The 22,166-nt window shown below is 40.1% G+C and overlaps 1 protein-coding gene across 2 annotated transcripts in view; it reads right to left on the bottom strand.

Moving 5' to 3' along the window:
* The window catches only part of LOC120139779 (ferredoxin-dependent glutamate synthase, chloroplastic), a 67,526-nt gene that overhangs the window by 17,155 nt on the left and 28,205 nt on the right, over positions 1-22,166 (bottom strand). For both annotated transcript variants that reach the window (XM_039154913.1, XM_039154914.1), the window contains 5 exons: positions 19,429-19,588; positions 18,900-19,010; positions 18,574-18,789; positions 5,198-5,355; positions 3,535-3,664 (listed from right to left, as the gene is read on the bottom strand). In XM_039154913.1, the coding sequence (XP_039010844.1) occupies positions 3,535-3,664; positions 5,198-5,355; positions 18,574-18,789; positions 18,900-19,010; positions 19,429-19,588 (775 nt within the window). The remainder of the gene's footprint in view (positions 1-3,534; positions 3,665-5,197; positions 5,356-18,573; positions 18,790-18,899; positions 19,011-19,428; positions 19,589-22,166) is intronic.

The raw sequence follows: 22,166 nt of genomic DNA, 5'->3' as shown, positions 1-22,166 counted from the left end.
ATGTCTGCTAGAGAGGGGTCCCCTACCAGCAAATCAACTTGAATTTGGATATTAGGAAACTTTGCTAGAAACCATCTAGCCAACCTAAATCTTATTAGGAAACTTTGTAATTCTAGCCTTGATATAACCTCTCTCTTTTTCCTAATAAGATTTAGGTTGGCTAGATGGTTTCTAGCAAAGTTTCCTATTATCCAAATTCAAGTTGATTTGTTGGTAGGGGACCCCTCTCTAGCAGACAGGTTTGGTTACCAGAATACTCATAGGAGTTCGAAACAAAGTTGGCAGCCTCCCCCTATAGATTTTTACAAATTTAATGTTGATGGGGCTGTCAAGTCTGATGGGATGAAGGGAGGAATTGGAGGTATTTTGAGAGATTGTAATAGCATTATCCTATCGACCTTCTCTGTTAGTATTGGTCCAGGCCCTCTTCCGTTGGCTGAACTAAAAGCTATTAAGAAAGGCCTAGACATTTTCCTATAATCAGATTGGGCGGCAAAGGGAAGATTGATCCTAGAAAGTGACGGTAAATCTGCTGTAGACTGGATTCTGCTGCCTAATTCTGTTCCTAGTTTCTTCAGTTCACTTGTTGAGGATATTGTGTCCTTAGTTCATGAGAGGGCGATTATTATTCGATAGATTCCTAGGGGATGTAATTGGGAAGCATATAAATTAGCTAAGGATGGGATTGGTTGATTGTAAGGGTATTTTTATAGGGTGTTTTAAGATTATAGTTTTATTCTGATGCCCTAATTGTATTGGTATAATTTATTGTAATAGTTTCTCTATTCAATAAACTAAGGCACTCTTTTCCTCCTTCCGATAGTTACTCTTTCCAAGAGCTAACTAAGAGGGAGGTTTTTAATGAGGCCTATTATTCCTATAAAAAAAAAAGGGGTGCATTTTAGGAGGGCGTATGACTATGTCAATTGGGGATTTTGTTGAAAATTATGGAGAAGATGGGATTCGGAATGAGGTGGTGTTCCTGGATATTCAAGTGCATTTCATCAGTCTCCATTTCTATTTTAGTCAACGGAGTACCGACGAAAGAGTTTAGGATCGCTAAAGGGCTTCGGCAAGGGTGTTCTTTGTCCCCTTGGTTATTCAATCTGGACGGGGAATTACTAAACTTGATGTTGTCCAAAATGGTAAATTTGGGGTTTTTCTACGGGTTTGAAATCGGGAAGGCATGGAATTCTTTCATGTTATTACATCTACAGTTCGCGGATGATTTGCTAATTTTATGCAATGCTTCTATGGGCCAACTGAAAAATGTTAGTAGAGTGCTACGAATTTTTGAGTTAATGTCGGGTCTGCAGTTGGATTTGGAGAAGAGCAGAATTGTTGGAATTAATATGGAGGAGATCACTATTAAGGAATGGGCGGACGAACTTGGATGTTCTGTGGGGGAGTTTCTGATTGAGTACCTTGGACTTCCTCTTGGTGCGAAAAAGAATTCAGCAGTGCTTTGGGAGTCGGTTGTCCAAAGATTCTACAAAAAATTAGCAGAGTGGAAAGCGACATCTCTGTCTTTAGCTGGGAGAGTGGTTTTAATCAAATCAGTGCTCAGTTCTTTGCCCATATATTTCCTTTCCATTTTCAGAATACTAACCCATGTTTTGAAGAACCTAAATTCTATTATGGCCAAGTTTCTGTGGGGAGGTTCGGAAGATAAGAAGAAGATCCATTGGGTTAATTGGTCAACCGTGTGTTAACCTAAATATTTAGGAGGTCTTGGTATTTTAGATTTAAAGCTTCTGAATCGAGCACTCCTTGGAAAATGATCTTCGAAATTTGCGACAGAAAGGGACACTTGGTGGAAAAGATTGGTGTGCAACAAGTATAATGTAGATCCGAGAGCTATTCAGATTGAATTTACAACAACTAACAGGGCATCCTGGATTTGGTAAGGAATATTGGATAATTGTGAGGAGGATGAGGTTGGAAATGGTGAATCTTTAAGGTTCTGGCTGGGTGGTTACCCTCTTAAGGTGCAGTTTCCGAGAATGTTTGTTTTATCAGTCAATAAGGAGGGAACGATTGCTGAGTTTAGATGTCGGAATCATTCGGGTTGGTGTTGGAACTTTCCTTTGAGAAGGAACCTTGTTGATTGGGAGGTAGAGCATTAGGTAAACCTAAATTCTTTGCTTAAGAATCTTCCTTGTGGTGAGGAGAATAATGATTGATGCATATGGTCGGGGAATGGAGAGGGTATTTATTCAGTAAGGTCTTGTGTTAGGCTAATGTATGAACAACAGCCTATAAATTATGTTTGGACGAAGCAGTTTTGGCTCGGGGTGGCACCCCCGAGAGTGGAAACCTTTGTAAGGCAAGTAATTCATCAGAGGTTGGCTGTTAAATTGGAGTTTGCTAAACAAGGTGTTGAAGGCTTGGAAGATGTTTTGTGCCCTCTTTGTCGACTCGAACCCGAAACGCATCTTATGGTATCATGTAAGTTTGAGTGGGATATTTGGTGTACTTTTCTGCTTTATTGGAAAATTACAACGGTGCTTCCATGTAATCATGTTGATCTAGTAGTGGCTTGGATGGAGTTAGTTTGTTACTCTCACATTTAGGAGTTAATACCAGGGGCGATTATGTGGTCGATGTGGAAGTGTAGGAATGAAATAATTTTCAAGAAGGGTTATTTTGATTCAATTCAACTGTCATTCTCGTTAGATTTAGATTGGTTTCATGGTTTGTTGCAAAATTTCCTAGTACTAATATGCAGTTTGATAGCTTAGTGAGTGACCCATCTTTGGCAAATATTCATTGGAAAGCCAAGTAAGTGATATCCTATTCACCTGCTTGGTCCTCTCCTCCCTCATGTTTTTTGAAGATAAATGTTGATGGAGCAGCAGAGAATGAGTGGCTTAGAGGTGGTATTGGTGGACTTATTCATGATTCGAATGGTAAGTTGTTGGGATCTTTCTCAGAAAAAGTGCGGCTTGACCCTCCTATTTTGGCTGAACTACTTGCAATTAAACAAGATTAAGTTTTTTCTTTGAGAAGGAGTGGAGATCTAAAGGAAGATTGATTTTGGAATCGGACAGTTTGAAGGCCTTGGAGTGGATCAAAAATCCTGGTTCTTGTCCAGCTTTGTTTGAATCTTTGGTCAAGGAAATTTGTGTAGTGGTGGTGAATAAAGATGTAATTGTAAGGCATATTCAAAGATGTTACAATTGGAAGGATGACGAGCTTGTAAAGTCGGGAATTGGGTAATTGTTTGTAGTTCAACCTACTGTTTTGCTGTGTATAGGATGTCTGGGTTGTTTTGTAAGGTGGGGCAAGTCTTGCTAAGTTAGGGATATGGTTTTTGATGAGATGTCAGTAGATTGTTGGTCATTTTTTAGGTTGTATTTTGGTTGTGTATGGATGTAATGAACTCTTGACGTACTTGGTATTTAAGGAATAAAATTTTGAGGTACTATTTTCCTCCTTCCAATGCCTGTTAAGTTATTTTCGTAGCTTGATGGGTATGAAAGGGGATTTTAACGAGGCCTCCCATTTTTATCAAAAAAAAATATATACGCTGACCTTGCAGAAGTTCGTCTGAGCCTGCTCAATTGTCACGGTAGGCATTTTTCCATTCCGCATCATATTCACAGTTTTAGAACTCAGACGCCACTGCCGACAAGTCTCCAATGCCAAATATGGACATACAGCACTACAAAAGTGATAATAGCAAAAAGGTGAAGCAGTTTCAAGATATGAAGACAAAATAGGTTTTATGAACCAAATAACAGAATGACAAGAACCAAGTAAAACAAAATAAACCTCCTGACTACCGCTCGCATGCCAAATAAATGTTATGAACACCTTATCTCCTGATCTTAAATCATAAACATACTAAATAAGACATCTTTAACGAGAACACACAGCTTGAATTAAGAGATGCAACAAGTAGTAATTTGCAAATTAAGTACCGATCTTGAAACTAGTAAAAACTAATAAACGGGAAAACTTAATTTTTCACCATGTAGTAAGTTAATTGTACTCTTACTTTACCATGTAAGGGTTTATGTGATAAATTTTCACCATGTAGTAAGTTAATTGTACTCTTACTTTACCATGTAAGGGTTTATGTGATAAATTTTCACCATGTAGTAAGTTAATTGTACTCTTACTTTACCATGTAAGGGTTTATGTGATAAATACATCATGAGAAACAATTTCTTTTTTATACTTTCCATAAAAAATCGGTTGCCTCGAACACCATCCATAACTTAGATCAAATGAGAAAAAATTGTTTAAAAAATGTGCACAAGCATACAAACATAAATAGACTACAACCATTTTTTTAATAGCCATCTTCTATTAATTATTCTAAATATGTCCCTTTAGATTCAGGAACCAAAAATAAAGTAAATTGTTATAACAAAAGGAGGCACAATCATAATTCGAAAATCTTAGGGAAGAAAACAAATTGCATGACATAAACCATTAGGAAAGTTTCAAAATTAATAATAATAAAAGTAAACAGTAACCAACTATTCATACATTCAAACACTAATCAAGGCATTATCTTGTACAAACCAAATAAATAAATAAATAAAAACATTTACATGGGTTCACAGTTCATCAATCTCTTCAACACAAACTGAAGGTACCAAAAAGATATCTTTCTCAGGTTATCATTCATTAGAATCTGAACCTATACTACTAAAAGAACATGGCAGGAACTTTCATTGCAGTATGCCCTTTCAAGGAATGTTTGACTCACTTTTGCCAAGCAATTATTATAAAACGGACTTGACATAAAGATGTAGACTCCAACAATGCTATTAAACCATATAGAAATCCCATATCCTGAGGAATATTAAGCATAGTTCACATCTATGTTGCTCCAACTCTTTATTTTTTCTTTAAGCATCTGTGTCCAATGCAATTTGGACTCAGGTATGTAAATATGACCCTCCAAGGATCCTCCAAATACATGGAAAACTTTGAAAAAAAATTGAACCCATGTCAGACACATCCCATATCCAGACACCCCACCAAATCAGAGTAACACAGAATTACATCCCCTATATCTAGCAAAGAACCAAAAGAAAGTTTTCTATCAACAAGAATCTAGAGACCAGAAAAGTACCACCTCTATCACTAACCTCTGGGATGGTACTTTATGCTTTTCAATAAAAGAACAAAAGGAAATTACAAGGTAGATAAGCTTCAGATAGATAATAAAAACAGAACTCACCTGGCCCCGTATCCAATTAAACAGGCAAATTGATGCGTATTGAAGCACTGAGCAGTATCTGTGACTATGGAAGCTGACATCCGCAGCCCATTTTGAATAAGATGCTGATGAACAGCAGCAACAGCTAGAAGTATTGGAATTGCAGGCCGAGTTGCTTCCTGGAGAGAGAAAAAGGAAATCAAACTGAATAAAGTTTGGCCAGAGATAGTTCTTACATATAATAAATAAAATTAAAAATTCCAAGCTGAAGAGCAAAGTCTCTTTAGTCATGGTTAGAGAGAGAAACGGAGCGAGTGTGTATGGGAGTCCCTCCTCCGATGAGGAATGGACCGTCTTTGTTGACAACCTTAGTAAGAGAGTTTCTAGAAGTGAGCTTAGAGAGATTTTCATCCAGTATGGTAGAATAGTCGGGGTTTATATTCCAAATTTTATTTTTAAACCGAACTACAAATCGTCCACGTTTGCTTTTGTGCAATTTGCGTTAGAGGAAAGTTGCAATAGAGCAGTTCAGAATGTGAATGGAACTCTGATTGATGGGAAGCGAGTGACAGTGGGGGTGGCAAAGTACAAGAAGAATAGGAGAAGAGGTATAGTGGGGTATAAGCGTCAACCGGAAGGTATCAAATCAGGCACAGGGGTCAGAGGTAGGCAATAGATGCAAACGGAAAGAGCGAGTAGTCTGAGGAATGGCAAATCGTACGAGGAAGTGCTGAAGGGGGATAGCGCGAAGAACATGGAGTGTGAACTAGTGGAGAGAGAAGGAGGTCAGTCTGTGAAAGCAAATGGAGTTAGGAATGTATGGGATATGCACATTCCTACGGATGATTATGGCTGGGTGAAGTATTCATTAACAGGGGTAGTCAAATATTCCATGTAGCTGGACATGGTGAAGGAGGCATTCGTAAAGGAGGGATTTCAGGTAAAGATTGTAAGTTGGGGTTTCGTAGGGAATGCTGTCATTGTTATGTTCAAGTCAAATGAAGATTTCGGTAAGGCGTGGTCGGAGTACCGTGACAAAATGTTTTCCTGGTTTCAATGGTTATCTCCGGTGTTGAGTGATGAAGGTGTTCCAATGGCGTATGGTTTGGTAGAGTTAGTAGGGCTACCACTTCTTTGCTGGAATGAACTATTCCTGTAAAGATTAGCAGGAAGGTGGGGAGACCTTGTTTGTATACTGGATGAGACCAGAAATAAAGAGGATCTCTCATCGGCGAGACTGTTGATGAGGGTTGCAAGTCCTTTTGACATTCAAGAATCCATTATTGTAGGGTCTTATGGAAGATCTTTTAAGGTCAAAATTACTTTGGGAGGAAGTTATTATACACCGTCGGCTATAATCGGAGAAAAGTTGCAGAAGAGGTCTGTTGATGGTAGTAGTTCAGGGAAGGAAGTAGGCATTCGGGGAATGTCAGCAGTGGTAGGGGGGACAGAGGGGAACACGTGGAGACAAAGAAATTTAGAAAGTGGGGGGATTAAGGAAGGTGGGGAACAGTTCCCTGAAAAGACGTCCCACACGAAATCCAATAGTGATGGGCTGTCAGGGAATCTGGAATGTGAAGTGGAGCCAGTTTTTAATATGGAATATGCGGGTCTTGGGCTGAGAGCAGTGGTGGATCCGAGCTGCTCAGCCCAATCTGATTCAAACTGGGATTCCTTTTCACCAGTTACTAAAATTATTCCTGCTGGGCCGGCGGTTAAGGTGAGGTGGGATGATGTAGGAGAGAATAACAAGTTTCAGTCTCTTCATGATTTAGTAGAGGTGGATAGCTGCGATTTAATTGGAAAAGCAGGTGAGGGTGTCCAGGTAGTCGAAGAAAATAGAATGGAGATGGAAGTGGTAAGTCAATTGGTGCAGGAGGAAAACAAGGAGGTAAGTGTAAAGAGTGTTAAGAGGTGGAAGAGGGGATTTCCTGTGTCTGCTTGTATGTCTATTCGATCAGCGCAGGATGGGAGAAAGAAAAGTGGTCAATATGCTAGAGTTTATAAAAGGTCGAGGAACAGGAAAATATGGCTAAATTCGTGTAAAGGAGCTGATTTTATTGGTTCAGAGGCTAATACGATTCAAGAACAGAAGGGATCAGATTGCAGAATATTACAACAGCCGTCGGCAGTAGTGTCAGAGTGTGCGGCACCTGATGCGTTTTCTTCTCCAAAGTTAGGAAGAGTTCGCAGAAAGAATAGAAGAGGTTTAATTTATCAAGCCTTGGAGTTGGTTAATATTCACACAGCCTACTCTCCTCTTTTTTCTAAGCTGGTGGAGGAAGCTATGGCCACTTGGGAAGTATGTCTGATGTTAGGCATCTCTTTCAAGGATGTGAAGGAGAAATTTATTGAAAAGATTATTTGCCTTGAGAATGGTTTGGAGGTTGTAAAGGATGATGGATATGATGGTTAGGTTTTGCGGGTGGATGGGTTTGGTTGGGGCGTTTGGGAGTGATACATTTGTATGCAGAATTTAAGAATTCTTTCGTGGAACATTAGAGGTTTAGGGAGGAGGGAGAAGATCGCTTCTGTCGCTAGGCTTGTAAAGAAGGTCAAACCAGTTCTGGTGTTTATTCAAGAATCCAAGCTAGAACATTGTAAGGAGTCTATTCTAAGGAGGTTAGGAGGGAGTATGTTAAAGGGAGTGAAGTTGTCTCCTGCACAGGGGTCTAAGGGTGGTTTGATTAGTATGTGGAATGAGAATATGTTCAAAGTCACCAATCAACATGTGCACAGCAGGTTTTTGGCATTGGTGGGGTATTTTTTGAATGATCAAAAGGAGTTCGTATTTATTAAGTATACGGCCCGGCTATTGAAGACGAAAAGGAGGATTTTTTTGGGGAGTTGTTGTGTTTTGTAGTTTCGTTGAATTTACCAGTTTGTATAGGGGGGATTTTAATGCGTATATTGATCCGGAAGAAAAGCTAGGGAAAGCTCAGAACTGGCATACTTTAAATATTTTCAGAACTTTTGTGCAGAGAGCTAAGCTCATTGATCTGCCCATGTCAGGAGGGTCTTTTACATGGAGTACTTTTAGAGAAGATTCAACATGGGTTAGGCTTGATCGGTTCTTGTTAAGTGACAGTTTTCTCAACTGTTTTCCTAAGATTTCACAGAGACTTCTTTCGATCTCTATGTCTGATCATAAACCGGTTTTGCTGGAAGATGTTTGTATAAATTGGGGCCCAAAACCTTTTAGATTCTTCAATTATCTTTTACAGGAGCAAGGCTTTGATGATTTTGTGGTTAATCTTGTGGCAGTTGAGAAGAATAAGAGGAATTTTGGGGGAATTTTCAGAATGCTTCAAAACGCTAAAAACCAGATTAGAAGTTGGCCTGGAATCAACAATGTTGGGCTGTCAGACTCCATTTCGGTTCTTGAAGGGAAGATAGAGAATTGGGAAAGGAAGTCGCAAGGTGGAATCTTGTCCAAAGGGGAGTGGGATCAGATGGTAGAATGTAAAAAGGAGTTGTGGAGGCTGTTAAGGAATGAGGAGAGCATCTGGTGTCAGAAGTCCAGGAGTAGGTGGATTAAGGATGGGGACAGAAATACGAGGTTCTTTCACTTGAGTGCTTTGACAAGAAATAGGATCAACACTATTCATTCATTGAAAATTAAGGGAGAATTTATCTCGGACTCAGGAAAAATTAGAAGCAGTGTGTTCAATTTCTTCAAGACGGCTTACAACACTAATTCAGCAATGGAGGTTGAGTGCCTAAATATGGATTTTGCACAACTTTCTGCAATTCAGAGTACAGCTTTGGAGGTGGAATTCTCTGAGCAAGAAGTGTGGCAAGTAATCTCTTCTTCGGATAGTGCAAAAGGCCCTAGCCCGGATGGTTTTACCATGGGTTTTTATAAGAAATATTGGGAAAATCTTAAGGAGAAGATCATGGAGTTTTTCTCTGATTTCTATCAAGGTAAGTCATGGGAGCATGGAGTCAATCATGCGTTTATAACCTTGATTCCTAAGAAAGGTACTCCCGAGAGCATTGAAGATTATAGACCCATTAGTCTTGTGGGTAGCTTGTACAAAATCCTCTCAAAAGTTCTATCAAAAAGACTTATTTCTTGTATCAAGGATATCATTAGTCCGTCTCAATTCGCTTTTATTCCGGGTTGACAATTGTTGGACTGTGCATTTTTAGCTAATGAAGGAATTGATTTTTGGAGGAAGCAAGGACTTAAAGGGGTTGTTTTCAAAGTGGATTTCAGTAGAGCTTACGATACTGTTGAATGGCAGATTCTTCAAAGGCTAATGAAAGAGATGGGGTTTGGAGAGAGGTGGTGTTCTTGGATCTTTCAATGTATCTCTACAGCTTCTATTTCGGTTCTAGTGAATGGGTCTCCTACTAAGGAGTTTTCTATTGCTAAAGGCTTGAGGCAAGGGTGTAGCCTTTCTCCTCTTTTGTTCAATTTGGTCGGGGAATTACTTCATAGGATGTTGACTAAAGCAGTGGATTTGGGTCTGTTCGAAGGTTTCTCCTTTGGTAAAAATCAAAATTCATTCTCTTTATCCCATCTTCAGTTTGCAGATGACTTAATTATTTTTTGCCGAGCATCAATTACGCAGATTCAGAATGTTAGAAGAATTTTGAGGATTTTCAGCTTAATGACGGGGCTCCATCTAAACTTAGCCAAAAGCAAACTTTTCGGAATTAATGTGGAGAGTGACATCCTTGAAGATTGGGCTAAGGAGATTGGTTGTTCTGTTGGTTCATTTCCCACGGAATACTTAGGCCTTCCTTTGGGGGCGAAAACGAATTCGGAGAAGTTATGGGATCCGGTTATTGTCAACGTTAATAAGAAATTGGCGGGTTGGAAAGGTGCTTCTTTATCTATGGCTGGTAGATTGGTATTAATAAAGTCGGTGTTGACAGGAAGTTATTCTATCATTTTTTTTAAAGACATACAAGTTGGAAAACATGAGTGAGAAAGGTAGAGAGAGAGTGAGGGAGAGTTCGAAGGGTTCTATTCGTTCGGTCAGGAGTAGGTCTTTGCTGGGAGAAATATCGTGGGTTGCATTCGTGGATAATCTTAGCAGGCGAGTGCAGAGAAGTGCTTTATGGGATCGTTTTAGTCATTATGGTAAGGTGATTAAGGTGTTCATTCCGTTTGTTAATAGGAGACCATATTACAAGGATAGTACGTTTGCCTTTGTGCATTTTGCTAGCAAAGATGATTTGCATCTAGCAATTGAAAAGATGAATAATGTCTCGATCGATGGGAGGAGAATATCGGTGTCAATTGCCAAATATCAGAAGAAAAGTATTTCGAGGAGTCTCAATCGTACTAGTGGGGCGAGGTCTTCAGATGCTGGTGTGGATGGGTTGCTCAGGAAACTACCATCTCAAGCTGCAGGTTCTGGAAAGAAGGAGATGATGAATAAGTTTCATAATGGAAGGACATACAAGGAGGCGGTTGTGGGTGCAAAGGAAGTTGAGGGCCAGTTAATGGGGAGCTTTGGAGCTAAGGAGGGGAAGAAGCAGTTAGAAGTTTTTATTCCAATGGAGGATAGATCATGGCTGAGATCGTCGTTGACAGGTATTTGTAAGCCATTATTTGAAGTTGAGTTTGTGGAAAGGGCGTTAAGGACAGAAGGAATCAATGTCAAAGTGGTTCAATGGGGTTATGCAAAAAAAGCCTGTCTGGTAGTTTTCCAGACTGCTGAGGAGAAAGCTGTAACGATGGATAACAAATGGGAGACCTTGTCCTGGTTCGAGAGGTTGGAGCACGTTATGGAAGAAGAGGGTGTGCCATTACCTTACTGTGCAGTGTCTATGATTGGTGTTCCTCTCAACTGTTGGTCAGTTCCTTTCTTCACAAGCTTGGCGTCGAAATGGGGTAAACTAGTTAAGATACAGGAACAAACTATTAACAAAGTGGATTTTAGAGTAGCTCACATGCTATTGAGGGTTGAAAGTCCCTTTGATATTCCTCCCCACGTTATTATAAATACATATGGGAGACCGTTCATGGTTAAGATTAAGGTGGAAGGAAGTGATGATTTTTTCCCGGAGTTAGAGGATATGGTTGAAGATGACGGAACAGTGGCTTCTAGGGAGAAGAATTTGCCGGACTGGAGCCAGCAGGATGTCCAGGAGGGACAGGAAGAGCAGTGGGGTGATCAGTCCTTGTCAGACTCTCAGGGTAGGGTTGAAGCATGGGTTCGGGGTGATAAACAAGGAGTTGACACGATTATCGATGGAAATTTGAAAATTATAGAAGGGACAGATCATTTGTTGGCTGTTGACTTTTGTTCTGAGGAGGTAGCAGCAGCAGGTGATGTTCCCGGTCAACAGAGAGTGTCAGAGGATTTTAATGAAGAAAGAGAAAAGGAGAGATCCGTGGAAGGTGTCACCTTGGGCCAGGATAAGGGTGTACAAGAGAATGGGCTTAATACCAGCTTGGTCAGAAGTCAAACAAGTGGGCCTGAGCAAGGGAGTTTAAGGTCGAACACTGTCCGTTTCCAGTCTGCAAAAATGTCAATTGGAGATCTGTCTGATTCAAGCTTGCAGAATCGGTCCATATCACCGGCGAGACGTTGCCATATTGGGAAATGTGCGTCAGTAAGTAACATTGAAAGAGGTTTTTATAAGAATGTTTATTCTAGGAGGTGGGAAGTTAAGAGTTGCAATGGCAGGGAGATAGTCTCCTTTGCAGAGAACGAGAATGAGGGGGTGGCAGAGGCTTTGGAGTGTTGGAATGTGTCCAAATTGTTGGGGGTGAAATTTAAAGGAGGTGAGGAAGCTTTTATGGCTAAAATGGTTCCGATGGTGAATGATCTTATTTCGAAGGAGGGTCAGTAGATGTAGCTGGGTTGTAAGGTTATGATAAATTAATAATGGTTGCGTGGTCGATGATGTCTTGGAATGTTAGAGGTTTGGGTAGAAGAGTGAAAGCTCGAGCTATTAGGAGGTTTGTTGATGAGAAGAAACCTACAATTTTATTTTTGCAAGAGTCCAAATTGGAGGTTGTCAGCCATTTGTTAGTGAGGAAAATGGGGGGGGATTTTTCTTACTGGTTCGGCAGTAGCTCCTTCCATAGGTTCTGCTGGTGGATTAATAACCTTGTGGAATCAGAAGGTATTGGTGCTGGAAGATATAGGCATTTATAGCAGATTTGTAGCAATAAAAGGGACTATGGAGGGACTTTCAGGAAGTTGTTGTTTCATTAATGTGTATGGCCCTAGTCTGGATGCAGAAAAAGAGACATTTTTCAGGGAGCTATTATCTTTTCTGGATAATGTGGATTGCCCTTTATGCTTAGGTGGTGACTTCAATGTAGTTTTGTCAAAGGAGGAAAAAGGAGCTGTGAATTCGGTGACTATGAATATTTTTAGGGATTTTGTGAGCAAGGCAAATTTGCTTGATTTGCCATTGTCAGGAGGTCGTTTTACATGGTGTAATAATAGGGAAACTCCTACGTTCGAGAGGTTGGATCGGTTTTTGGTTGACCATAGATTTGTAAGTTTGTTCCCGAAGCTTAGTCAATCATTGCAGCCGTTTAGTCAATCATAATATTATTCTGCTAGAGAACAAGGATTGCAATTGGGGCCTGAAGCCGTTTAGGTTATTTAACTATGTTATGGAGGAGGAGGGCTTTACCGAGATGATGGGTAAGGAGCTGGATAATATATGTAAAGAGGAAAAGGGGAAGTCCATGTCTAAGGTGCTTAAGCGGGTGAAGGGAGTGGTTATGAGATGGTCTGGGAAGGGGTATTTAGAGTTGCCTGGAAAAATCAAACTGTTGGAGAAAAGAATTCAAGTTATGGAGTTGGATCTGCAACAAGGCCTTCCTTCGGTGACAATGAGGTCAATAATTGAAGCAAAGAGAGATCTATGGGAGTTCCAAAAGAAAGAAGAATCGAGACTGAAATGGAGATTGGAGGGAGATAAGAACACCAGATTTTTCCATCATTCTGCCACAGTTAGAGGAAGAAATAATGGCATTAAGTCCCTTTTAGTGGGTAATGAAGTCATAGAAGATCCTACCTTAATTAGAAATTCGGTGGTAGAGTTCTTCAAGGGTCTGTTTTCTAAGGAAAATTCTTTGGAGGCTGAGGATATGAATCTGGATTTTTTAAAATTATCGGAAGGGCAAAGTTTAGCACTTGAAAAGCCATTTTCGGAAGAAGTTTGGAGAGCAATTGGTGATTCGGATAGTAACAAAGCTCCTGGCCTGGATGGTTTGAATTTAGGTTTTTTCAAGAAATTCTGGTCTAATTTGAAAGATGATATTATGTTGTTTTTTAATGAATTTTTCGAGGGGAAGGAGTGGGACTTGGAGGTGAATCATTCCTTTATTTCTCTTATTCCTAAGAAGATTAACCCGGAGGGGATGGGGGATTTTAGGCCAATTAGCCTTGTGGGAGGGCTATATAAAATTCTGTCTAAGGTCTTGGCTAGGAGGTTCAATTTGTGCATTAATGACATTATTAGTCCGTCCCAATTTGCATTTATCCAAGGGAGAAACATTCTGGATTGTTCCTTCATAGCGAATGAAGGAATCAACTTCTGGTGGAAGAAAGGGCTGAAGGGGGTGGTCTTTAAGGTGGATTTCAAGAGAGCTTACGATTCAGTTGATTGGCTGATCTTATTGAAAATATTGGGTAAAATGGGGTTTGGCGAAAAATGGCGGTCTTGGATGTTTCAGTGCATGTCTACAGCTTCTATTTCTGTTCTACTGAATGGGACTCCTACTGAGAAAATTCAAATAAAAAGAGGCCTTAGACAGGGGTGTTCGTTATCACCCTTGCTGTTTAATTTGGGTGGTGAATTGCTTCATTTGCTGCTAACTAAAGCAGTGGATTTGGGATTATTTTCAGGTTTTGAGTTGGGAACTCATGATCGTTCTTTCAAACTCTCGCATCTACAATTTGCGGATGACCTAATTATTTTTACAAAGGCCTCAATTCGGGATTTGAAGAATGTTAGAAGGGTGCTTTTGATTTACGAAGTATTGGTGGGGTTGAAGATTAATCTAGTCAAGAGCAGAATTTTTGGAATTAATATTGAGGATGATGTGCTTTGTTGATTGGTCTAAGGAAATTGGTTGTTCAGTGGGTAAATTTCCAACAGACTATTTAGGCTTGCCTCTGGGGTCTAAGAGAAATTCTATTGCAATGTGGGAGCCAATCGTGCAGAATTTCTATAAAAGGTTGTCTGGTTGGAAGGTAAATTCTCTAGCATTAGCAGGGAGGGTGGTGTTGATCAAATCTGTTTTGTGCTCTCTCCCCACTTATTTCCTTTCTTTATTTCGAATTCCAGCTTCGGTGATGCAGAAATTAAATTCTATAATGGCTGCCTTTTTATGGGGGGGGGGGGTCGACTGATAAAAGAAACATACATTGGGTGAACTGGGGATTGGTCAGCAAACCAAGAAGGTTGGGGGGCCTTGGGATCCCGAACTTAGCTATATTGAACAGAGCATTGTTGGGTAAATGGGTATGGAAGTTTGCCTCTGAAAAGGATTCATGGTGGAAGAGAGTTGTTTGCTGTGTGAATAATTTGGACCTGAACTCCAAAATTTTAGAGTTCTTTGACTGCTCGTGCATCTTGGATTTGGAGAGGAGTGATTAATAACTTCTTTTCCAATGATGAGTTTGGTGAATGCATTAGGAGTAATTTGCGGTGGAAAACGGGAAATGGCCGTTCTGTGGTATTTTGGAATGATGTTTGGTTGGGAGAAGTCCCCCTTAAAGTTCTGTTCCCTAGACTTTATGCTCTTTCAACGAATAAAGAGGGGAAAGTAGTGGAGTTTAGGGAGGAACAGGCTGCAGGATGGGTGTGGGATATTCAATTCAGAAGGAATCTGGCGGATTGGGAGATTGACCAATGGTTGCATCTGATTTTTATGCTGAATAACACCTCTTTGTCCCATGATGAGGAAGATTGCTGGATTTGGTTAGGGAACGGAGAGGGTTGTTTCTCTACTAATTCTTGTGTAAAAATTTTCCATGGCTCGGATGGTACTGAGGGGAATCAAGATGTTTGGGACAGGAAAATTTGGGTAGGGATAACCCCTCCTCGTGTTGAAACCTTCTTATGGCAAGTAGTTCATCTGAGATTGGCGGTTAAGGAGGAACTGTTAAAGCGTGGAGTGGCTGGAATTGTAGATTCCTTATGTCCGTTGTGTGGCAGATTTGGGGAAACTGTTTCTCATCTTTTTCTGCATTGTGAGGTTGCTTGGGGACTGTGGGCCAGATTTTTGAATATGTGGGATGTTGCTTGGGTGATTCCTAATAATCCCTTAGATTGTATCACTCAGTGGGATGAGCTTCTTCCGAACTCTAGTATTTGGAAAGTCATTCCAAGGGCAGTCTTGTGGACGGTGTGGAAAATCAGGAACGAGGTTATTTTTAAGAATGGGAAGCTAGATGTGGTGTTGTTCTTTATTGCTCGTTTTAGAATAGTTTCTTGGTTTGCTGCTAGTTTTGATATGCTGATTCCTTTTGACTCCCTTGTGGGTGATCTAACACTTGCTGATTTAATGGTTAGTCACAAAGCAAGATCCAATCCGTCTTGCTGGGTTCCTCCTCCAGTTGGTTTTATTAAGATTAATGTTGATGGAGCGATGGTGAAGGGGTGGAACAAAGGAGGTATAGGAGGTCTGATTAGGGACAGCAGTGGTAGGTTGATTCATTGGTTTTCTGAAAAGGTTGGGGGTGGACCTCCGATTCTGGCAGAACTTTTGGCGATTAAGAGAGGATTGTGTTTGCTTATTGATTCAGGTGAGGTTCTTAATCAGAGAATTATTTTAGAATTGGACTCTACTAACGCGCTGAAGTGGATTAAAAATCCGGAATTAAGCACCCCTTTATTCCAATCATTGGTGAAGGAGATCGTCTCTATTATGGAAGGGATGGATATTATGTTAAGGCTAATCTTGAGGGCTGCCAATTGGGAAGCGGACAGTTTAGCTAAAGATGGAATTGGTTGATTAGCTGCCTTTGTATTTGAGGAGTTGGAGTGTATGTTTCATTTTGTTTCTGCAGGTTTTTGTTCTCAGTATTATGTAATTTGTGTCTACGCTTTCCAGCTGATAGTGGTTTTTAAGTCTTATGCTTTCTGGGAAGGTTTATTTTGTTGTAAGAGTGGGTAATGTACTTCTCTTCTGTTTAATAAAATTATAGGTGCTCTTTTCCTCCTTTCATTACCCTTCATGTTACTTTCATAACATGGAGGGTAAAAAGGAGGTTTTTATGAGGCCTCATCTTCTATAAAAAAAAAAAGTCTGTGTTGTCATCCTTACCTATTTTTTACCTTTCTATTTTCAAGATGCCTTCTTCTATTTGTCAGAGGTTAAATTCATTGATGTCGGATTTTTTATGGGGGAGTAGGGGCGACAAGAAGAGAATGCACTGGGTGCGCTGGGACTATGTATGCAAGCCGTTGAGTGGAGGAGGATTGGGAGTGGTGGATCTGAAGGTTACAAATCGAGCGTTATTGGGCAAGTGGGTTTGGAAGTTTGCCAATGACAAGAATTCGATGTGGAAGAAACTATTATGCAGCAAACACAATGTGAGCTGTCATTCCATGGATATTAATAGTGCTTGCTTTCGTAAAGACTCTTGGATATGGAGGGGAATTGTGAATAACTATTTAAAGGAGGATGTCATTGGAGGTTGCCTTAGATCTCATGCTAAGCTTCAAATAGGTAATGGTAAATCTATTTCTTTTTGGAGTGATACGTGGATAGGGGATTTCCCTTTAAAACTTCGGTTTCCTAGAATATATGCCCTTTCTTCAGATAAATTGGGTAAGGTAGCTGATTTTGGGAGTTTCGATTTGTCTGGATGGGTTTGGAATATCAAGACCAGGAGGAACCTTTGTGATTGGGAGGTTGAGCAGTTCGTTGAGTTGTTGGACACCATAAAAAATATTAAACTAATGGAGCCTTTGGAAGACTGTTTGTTGTGGGTTGGTTCGGGTGATGGGCAGTTTTCTGTTAAAGCATGCAGGAATGCTTTGTCAGTTCCTCTTAAGGACTCAGTTCAGTGGGAAAAAGTCGTCTGGCAAGGTTTAGTTCCTCCTCGAGTGGAGACTTTCCTTTGGCAATTGTCACATCAAAAAGTAGCTGTGAGAGTGGAGTTGTTGAGAAGGGGGGTTGATTTAGGGGAAAACATTCTCTGCCCGTTGTGTAATCAAGGGGTTGAATCTATTCAGCATCTATTTATTCATTGTCCTGTATCCTGGGAACTATGGATGAAAATTATTGGGTATTGGGGTATTCGGCTTGCTCTGCCGCAAGACCCTCCTAATTTACTCAGTTCGTGGGCCGAATTGAGGCCTTATTCTGCTATATGGAAGTTTATTCCAGGGGCAGTTTTTTGGTCCATTTGGAAGATAAGGAATGAGATCATCTTCGACAAAGGAAAGTTGGACAGTATCTCTTTGTTTTTCACGGTTCGATTCAGAGTAGCTAAGTGGTTTGTAGCCAAGTATCCACTTCTTTCAACTCAGGTTGATTTCTTAATTGGGGACCCCTCTGTGGCTGACAACCTTTCAGACTCTAAGGTTTTGGTCAGTAGTGTGGTCTGCTGGATTCCTCCTCCACTGGATTTCTTTAAGATGAATGTGGACGGGGCGGTGAGTAGTGTGGGGATGGTGGCAGGTATTGGGGGAATTCTAAGGGACTGGAATCGGGTTATTCTGACTTCATTTTCAGTAAATGCAGGTCCTAATACTCCTATCCTAGCAGAATTGAAGGCTATCAAGAAAGGCATTGACATCTTTGTTTCATCTGTATGGGCTTCGAAGGGTAGGCTCATTATTGAAAGTGATTCAAAGACAGCAGTGGATTGGATTATAGATCAGAGTTCAGTCCCTATTTACTTGTCTAACTTTGTGAAGGAGATTGTGTCTGCTATTTCTGGAAATCAGTTCATTATCAGGTGGATTCCTAGGTGTTGTAATTGTGAGGCGGACAAGCTAGCGAAGGAGGGGATTGGCTGATTGTATTGCTTTTAGTTGGTTTGTATGTCTTGGAGGGGAGGTCTTGCAGGAGTGTATCAAGTCTTATGTATTTTTGTAGGAGTGTTTTTAAATTTTATGTAATGGTATTATCATTAATAAATTGATGTACTCTTTTCCTCCTTCTACTAGAGGGTCCTTGCCTTAGGGCAGTGGACTTCTTACAGGGAGGTTTTTAATGAGGCATCCTATTCCTATCAAAAAAAAAAAAAAGTTTGGCCAGAGATATATAAGATGAAAGGAGAAGATGTCATTCTTTGGAAAGGGAGATTACAGTAAGTTACAAGGTACCAATAATCAGAGATATGAAACAGTGTTCTTCGCTGATTACATACTCAAATCACAGTTAAACTAGTTCTCAAAGTGAAGAGCCTTTACTGATTCATAGGTTTACATGCGAGTATAAAATGGTTCAATACCAGCTCATCAGCGCGATCAGAGAGCACAAGAAGTTGGGAACCATTACGAACAGCTTCATCAGCAGCTTCACATAGTTTGTAAAGAGTCTTGTCCAATGAACCTTCAATCCCTCTACGTATATCAAAAAAAGTAGGCAAGACTTGGGCCTTTAGCTGGGGATCCTTCAGCAATGATTCAAGCTCCCCTTCATTCAGTACAGGACTAGATAAAGTGACCTGGTACGGACAACAATTTTCATAGCGGGAAATGATTAAAAATTTAACCGGTTCCAATTTGACAAGAACCAGTTGATGGCATAAAATATAAATTTTGGAAATGTACAAACCTGAGAAGCATTTTCAGGTCCAACTTCCAATATATTTCCTCGTTTTCCAATATTGACTTCAAGAGACATAACTAATCCTTCCCGAAGAGGGTCAATGGCTGGATTTGTGACCTGAATATAAAAAATTATAAAGCAAATGAATTCAAAACATCAGATACATGAAATTTGCAACTGTCAAGTGTGATTTTGCTCTTGAACCTCAGTGCAAACAACTTAATTATCTTGCATGGTAAACCTTGAGCATAAATAGTTGCTTAGAGTTCCTCAGGAATTAGTGCATAATCTTTTAATGTTAATCAAACTCAATCTTAACCATGTACTGCAGATATTCCTTTGGCGTCTTAAAATAAAGATGAATAAAAAAAATTGTCCAAAAAGGAGAAAAAACCCCCAAAGAATGCCAACTTAGAAAACAAAATATAGGTAACCAAGCATATAGCAAAATCAAACACTTAAAACACCATATCATTGTAGGATCTCTAGGCAGCAAAGTTATACGTTCATTAACATGATTAAAATTATAGCAAACCTGTGCAAAACGCTGCTTAAAATAATCATAAAGCATGTGTGGCTTTTGAGACAATATTGCCAATGGAATGTCATCACCCATGCAAAATGTTGGCTCCTTTCCTTGTGCAGCCATACTCTCAATGACCATCTGAACATCCTCACTTGAATAACCAAAAGCCCTAAGACATCACATTATAAAAAATAATAAGAATAGTTCAAATCATCAAATTTTGCATATTTAATCATAGACTAATTTATGGTCACTAGAAACCAACATATTCCAATCACACTATATTAATCTTTTTTTTTTATAGAAATGGGAGACCTCATTAAAACCCTCCTTCATAACCTATGAAATATAACTATTTCACAAGACATTGGAAGGAGGAAAATAGTGTCTCGAATTTTTAATGAATATCAAAGCCATATTACATTAAAGTTAACATCAATCACCCTATTGTTGCCACTTTCATACCTATACAAAAAAAACCCATAACTAACCTCTCAACCTACATACAACCCCACTCATCCAATTCCCTCTTTCGCCACTTATCTGCATCCCAATTGGCCCCTCTGGAAATATGCCTAACAATCACATCCCTATCCCTAATTAACAATATAATCTCTTTTGACATAAGACTCAATGAATCAGGACAACCACCCTGGTTTTTGATCCAATTTACCACAGATAGGCAATCACATTCTAAAATTAGTCTCCTGTTATTACACCATATAGATTCTATAAAAAGCAATAATCCCCTTTTAATTGCCAACAGTTCAGCTACTGCAGGAGGACCCTACCCAATAGCCTCGGAGGACTCCAACGTCAAGCCCCCTGAGTCTTTGAGAATCCCACCAATGCCCCCTTTTAACCAATCACCACTGATAGCACCATCCACGTACAATTTGAAGAAACCCACAGGAGGCGGAAACCATACAGACCGAGATAAAACCAAACTCTTATGGCTGCCACACTGATCCGCAACAGATGGGTCACCAATTAAACAATCAAAGAGGAGAAATGTTGGTGTTTAGCAGAAAACCAGGCCACCAATCTATACCTCGCAAGGAAGAAAAGATTAAGTTGATCCTTAGACCCTCCTTCAAAAACTAATTGATTCCTATACTTCCATATAGACCACATTACTGCTCTTGGAATAAATTTCCAGATTTCAAACTTCGAAACCAACCCCCACTACGCCTGAAGAAACAAAGCAGGAACAAAATGAATAGGAGATTGAATATTCTAAAAGCGCAAAAACCTGCACCATAGATCCCAGGACACAGAACAGGTGAAAAACAAATGAGAAACCGACTCTGGAAACAACCCGCATAAAGGACAGTAATTGTCCTCAATACCAGGAACCTACCTCTTCAACAACTCACACTTAACTACCAACATCTTATGCACAACATGCCAAAGGAAGGATTCCACCCTAGGAGGGACGAGACCACTCCAAACCATACTAACCCAATCCTGACCAGTCCCCAACGCCTCAGACCAGCCCTTTAGACAAGACCTCACCGAGTAAGCACCATCACCACACCCTTTCCACAACAAACAATCAACTCTCCTCTGATCAATACACACACTCTCCAATAAGTTCATCAAATTGAGCCACACATCCAATTCCCAATCTACTAGGTTTCTCCTCAATTTGATCTCCCAAACCCAAGATGACGAGCAAAACGAACCAAAGTCTGAAATTTCCCCCTTTATTAACAGATAAGACAAACATTCTAGGGAACCTATTCTTTAACGGCATCCGACCAATCCACACGTCATGCCAAAATAAAATAGACTTCCCATCCCCAACTTTCAAAGACAACAACTTTCGAGCAGACTCACCCAAAGCATCCTCTTTCAGCCAGCTTTGAACAACATTCTTCCACAACCAAGAAGCATGGCTAGGAAACTCCTTCAAGATAATATCATTACAATCCAAATTGTAATTACAACATATCATTTTTTTCCACCATGAATCTTTTTCAGAAGAGAATTTCCACACCCATTTACCCAAAAGGGCTCTATTCACTAACTGAAGATTAGATATTCCCAGCCCCCCCCCCCCCACATTCCTTTGGGGAAAAAATAGTAGACCACTTAACCCAATGCAACTTTTTCCTCTCAGCCGAACCTCCCCAAAGGAATCTAGCCATGATAGAGTTTAAATTTTTCAAAACCGATGCTGGAATTCTAAAAATTGACAGAAAATATATAGGCAGCGAACTAAGCATAGATTTGACAAGAATTGTTTTGCCAGCCAACGAAAGGGAGGAAGCTTTCCACCCAGTCAACAAAGACTGAAATCTCCTATCCACCGACTCCCACATTGCAGCCGAATTCCTCTGAGCATCTAGGGGAATTCCAAGATAATCCGTTGGGAAAGTGCCAACTGAACACCCAATAGAAGCAACCCAATCTTTTAACACCACCTCGTCCACATTAATACCATATACCTTACTTTTAACTAGGTTGATTTGAAGCCCCGTTAACATCTCGAAAATCAGCAGAACCCTCCTAACATTCTTCAATTGACCAACTGAGGCCCTACAAAAAATCAAGAGGTCATTTGCGAATTGTAAGTGAGAAAGTTCAAAAGAATGGCCAGGTTTCCCGATAGTGAATCCAGCAAACAGACCAAAATTAGCTGCTTTAGACAGAAGACGACTAAGAAGCTCTCCAACCAAATTGAATAATGGGGGGAGATGGAACAACCTTGTCAAAGCCATCTGGAAATCTTGAATTACTCCGTG

This window comes from Hibiscus syriacus, unplaced genomic scaffold, assembly GCF_006381635.1.
Source record: "Hibiscus syriacus cultivar Baekdansim isolate YM2019G1 unplaced genomic scaffold, ASM638163v2 tig00110773_pilon, whole genome shotgun sequence".
Classification (NCBI taxonomy): Eukaryota; Viridiplantae; Streptophyta; class Magnoliopsida; order Malvales; family Malvaceae; genus Hibiscus; species Hibiscus syriacus.
The sequence above is the reverse complement of the archived record's forward strand: the minus strand, read 5'-3'. Positions and strand labels throughout refer to the sequence as shown.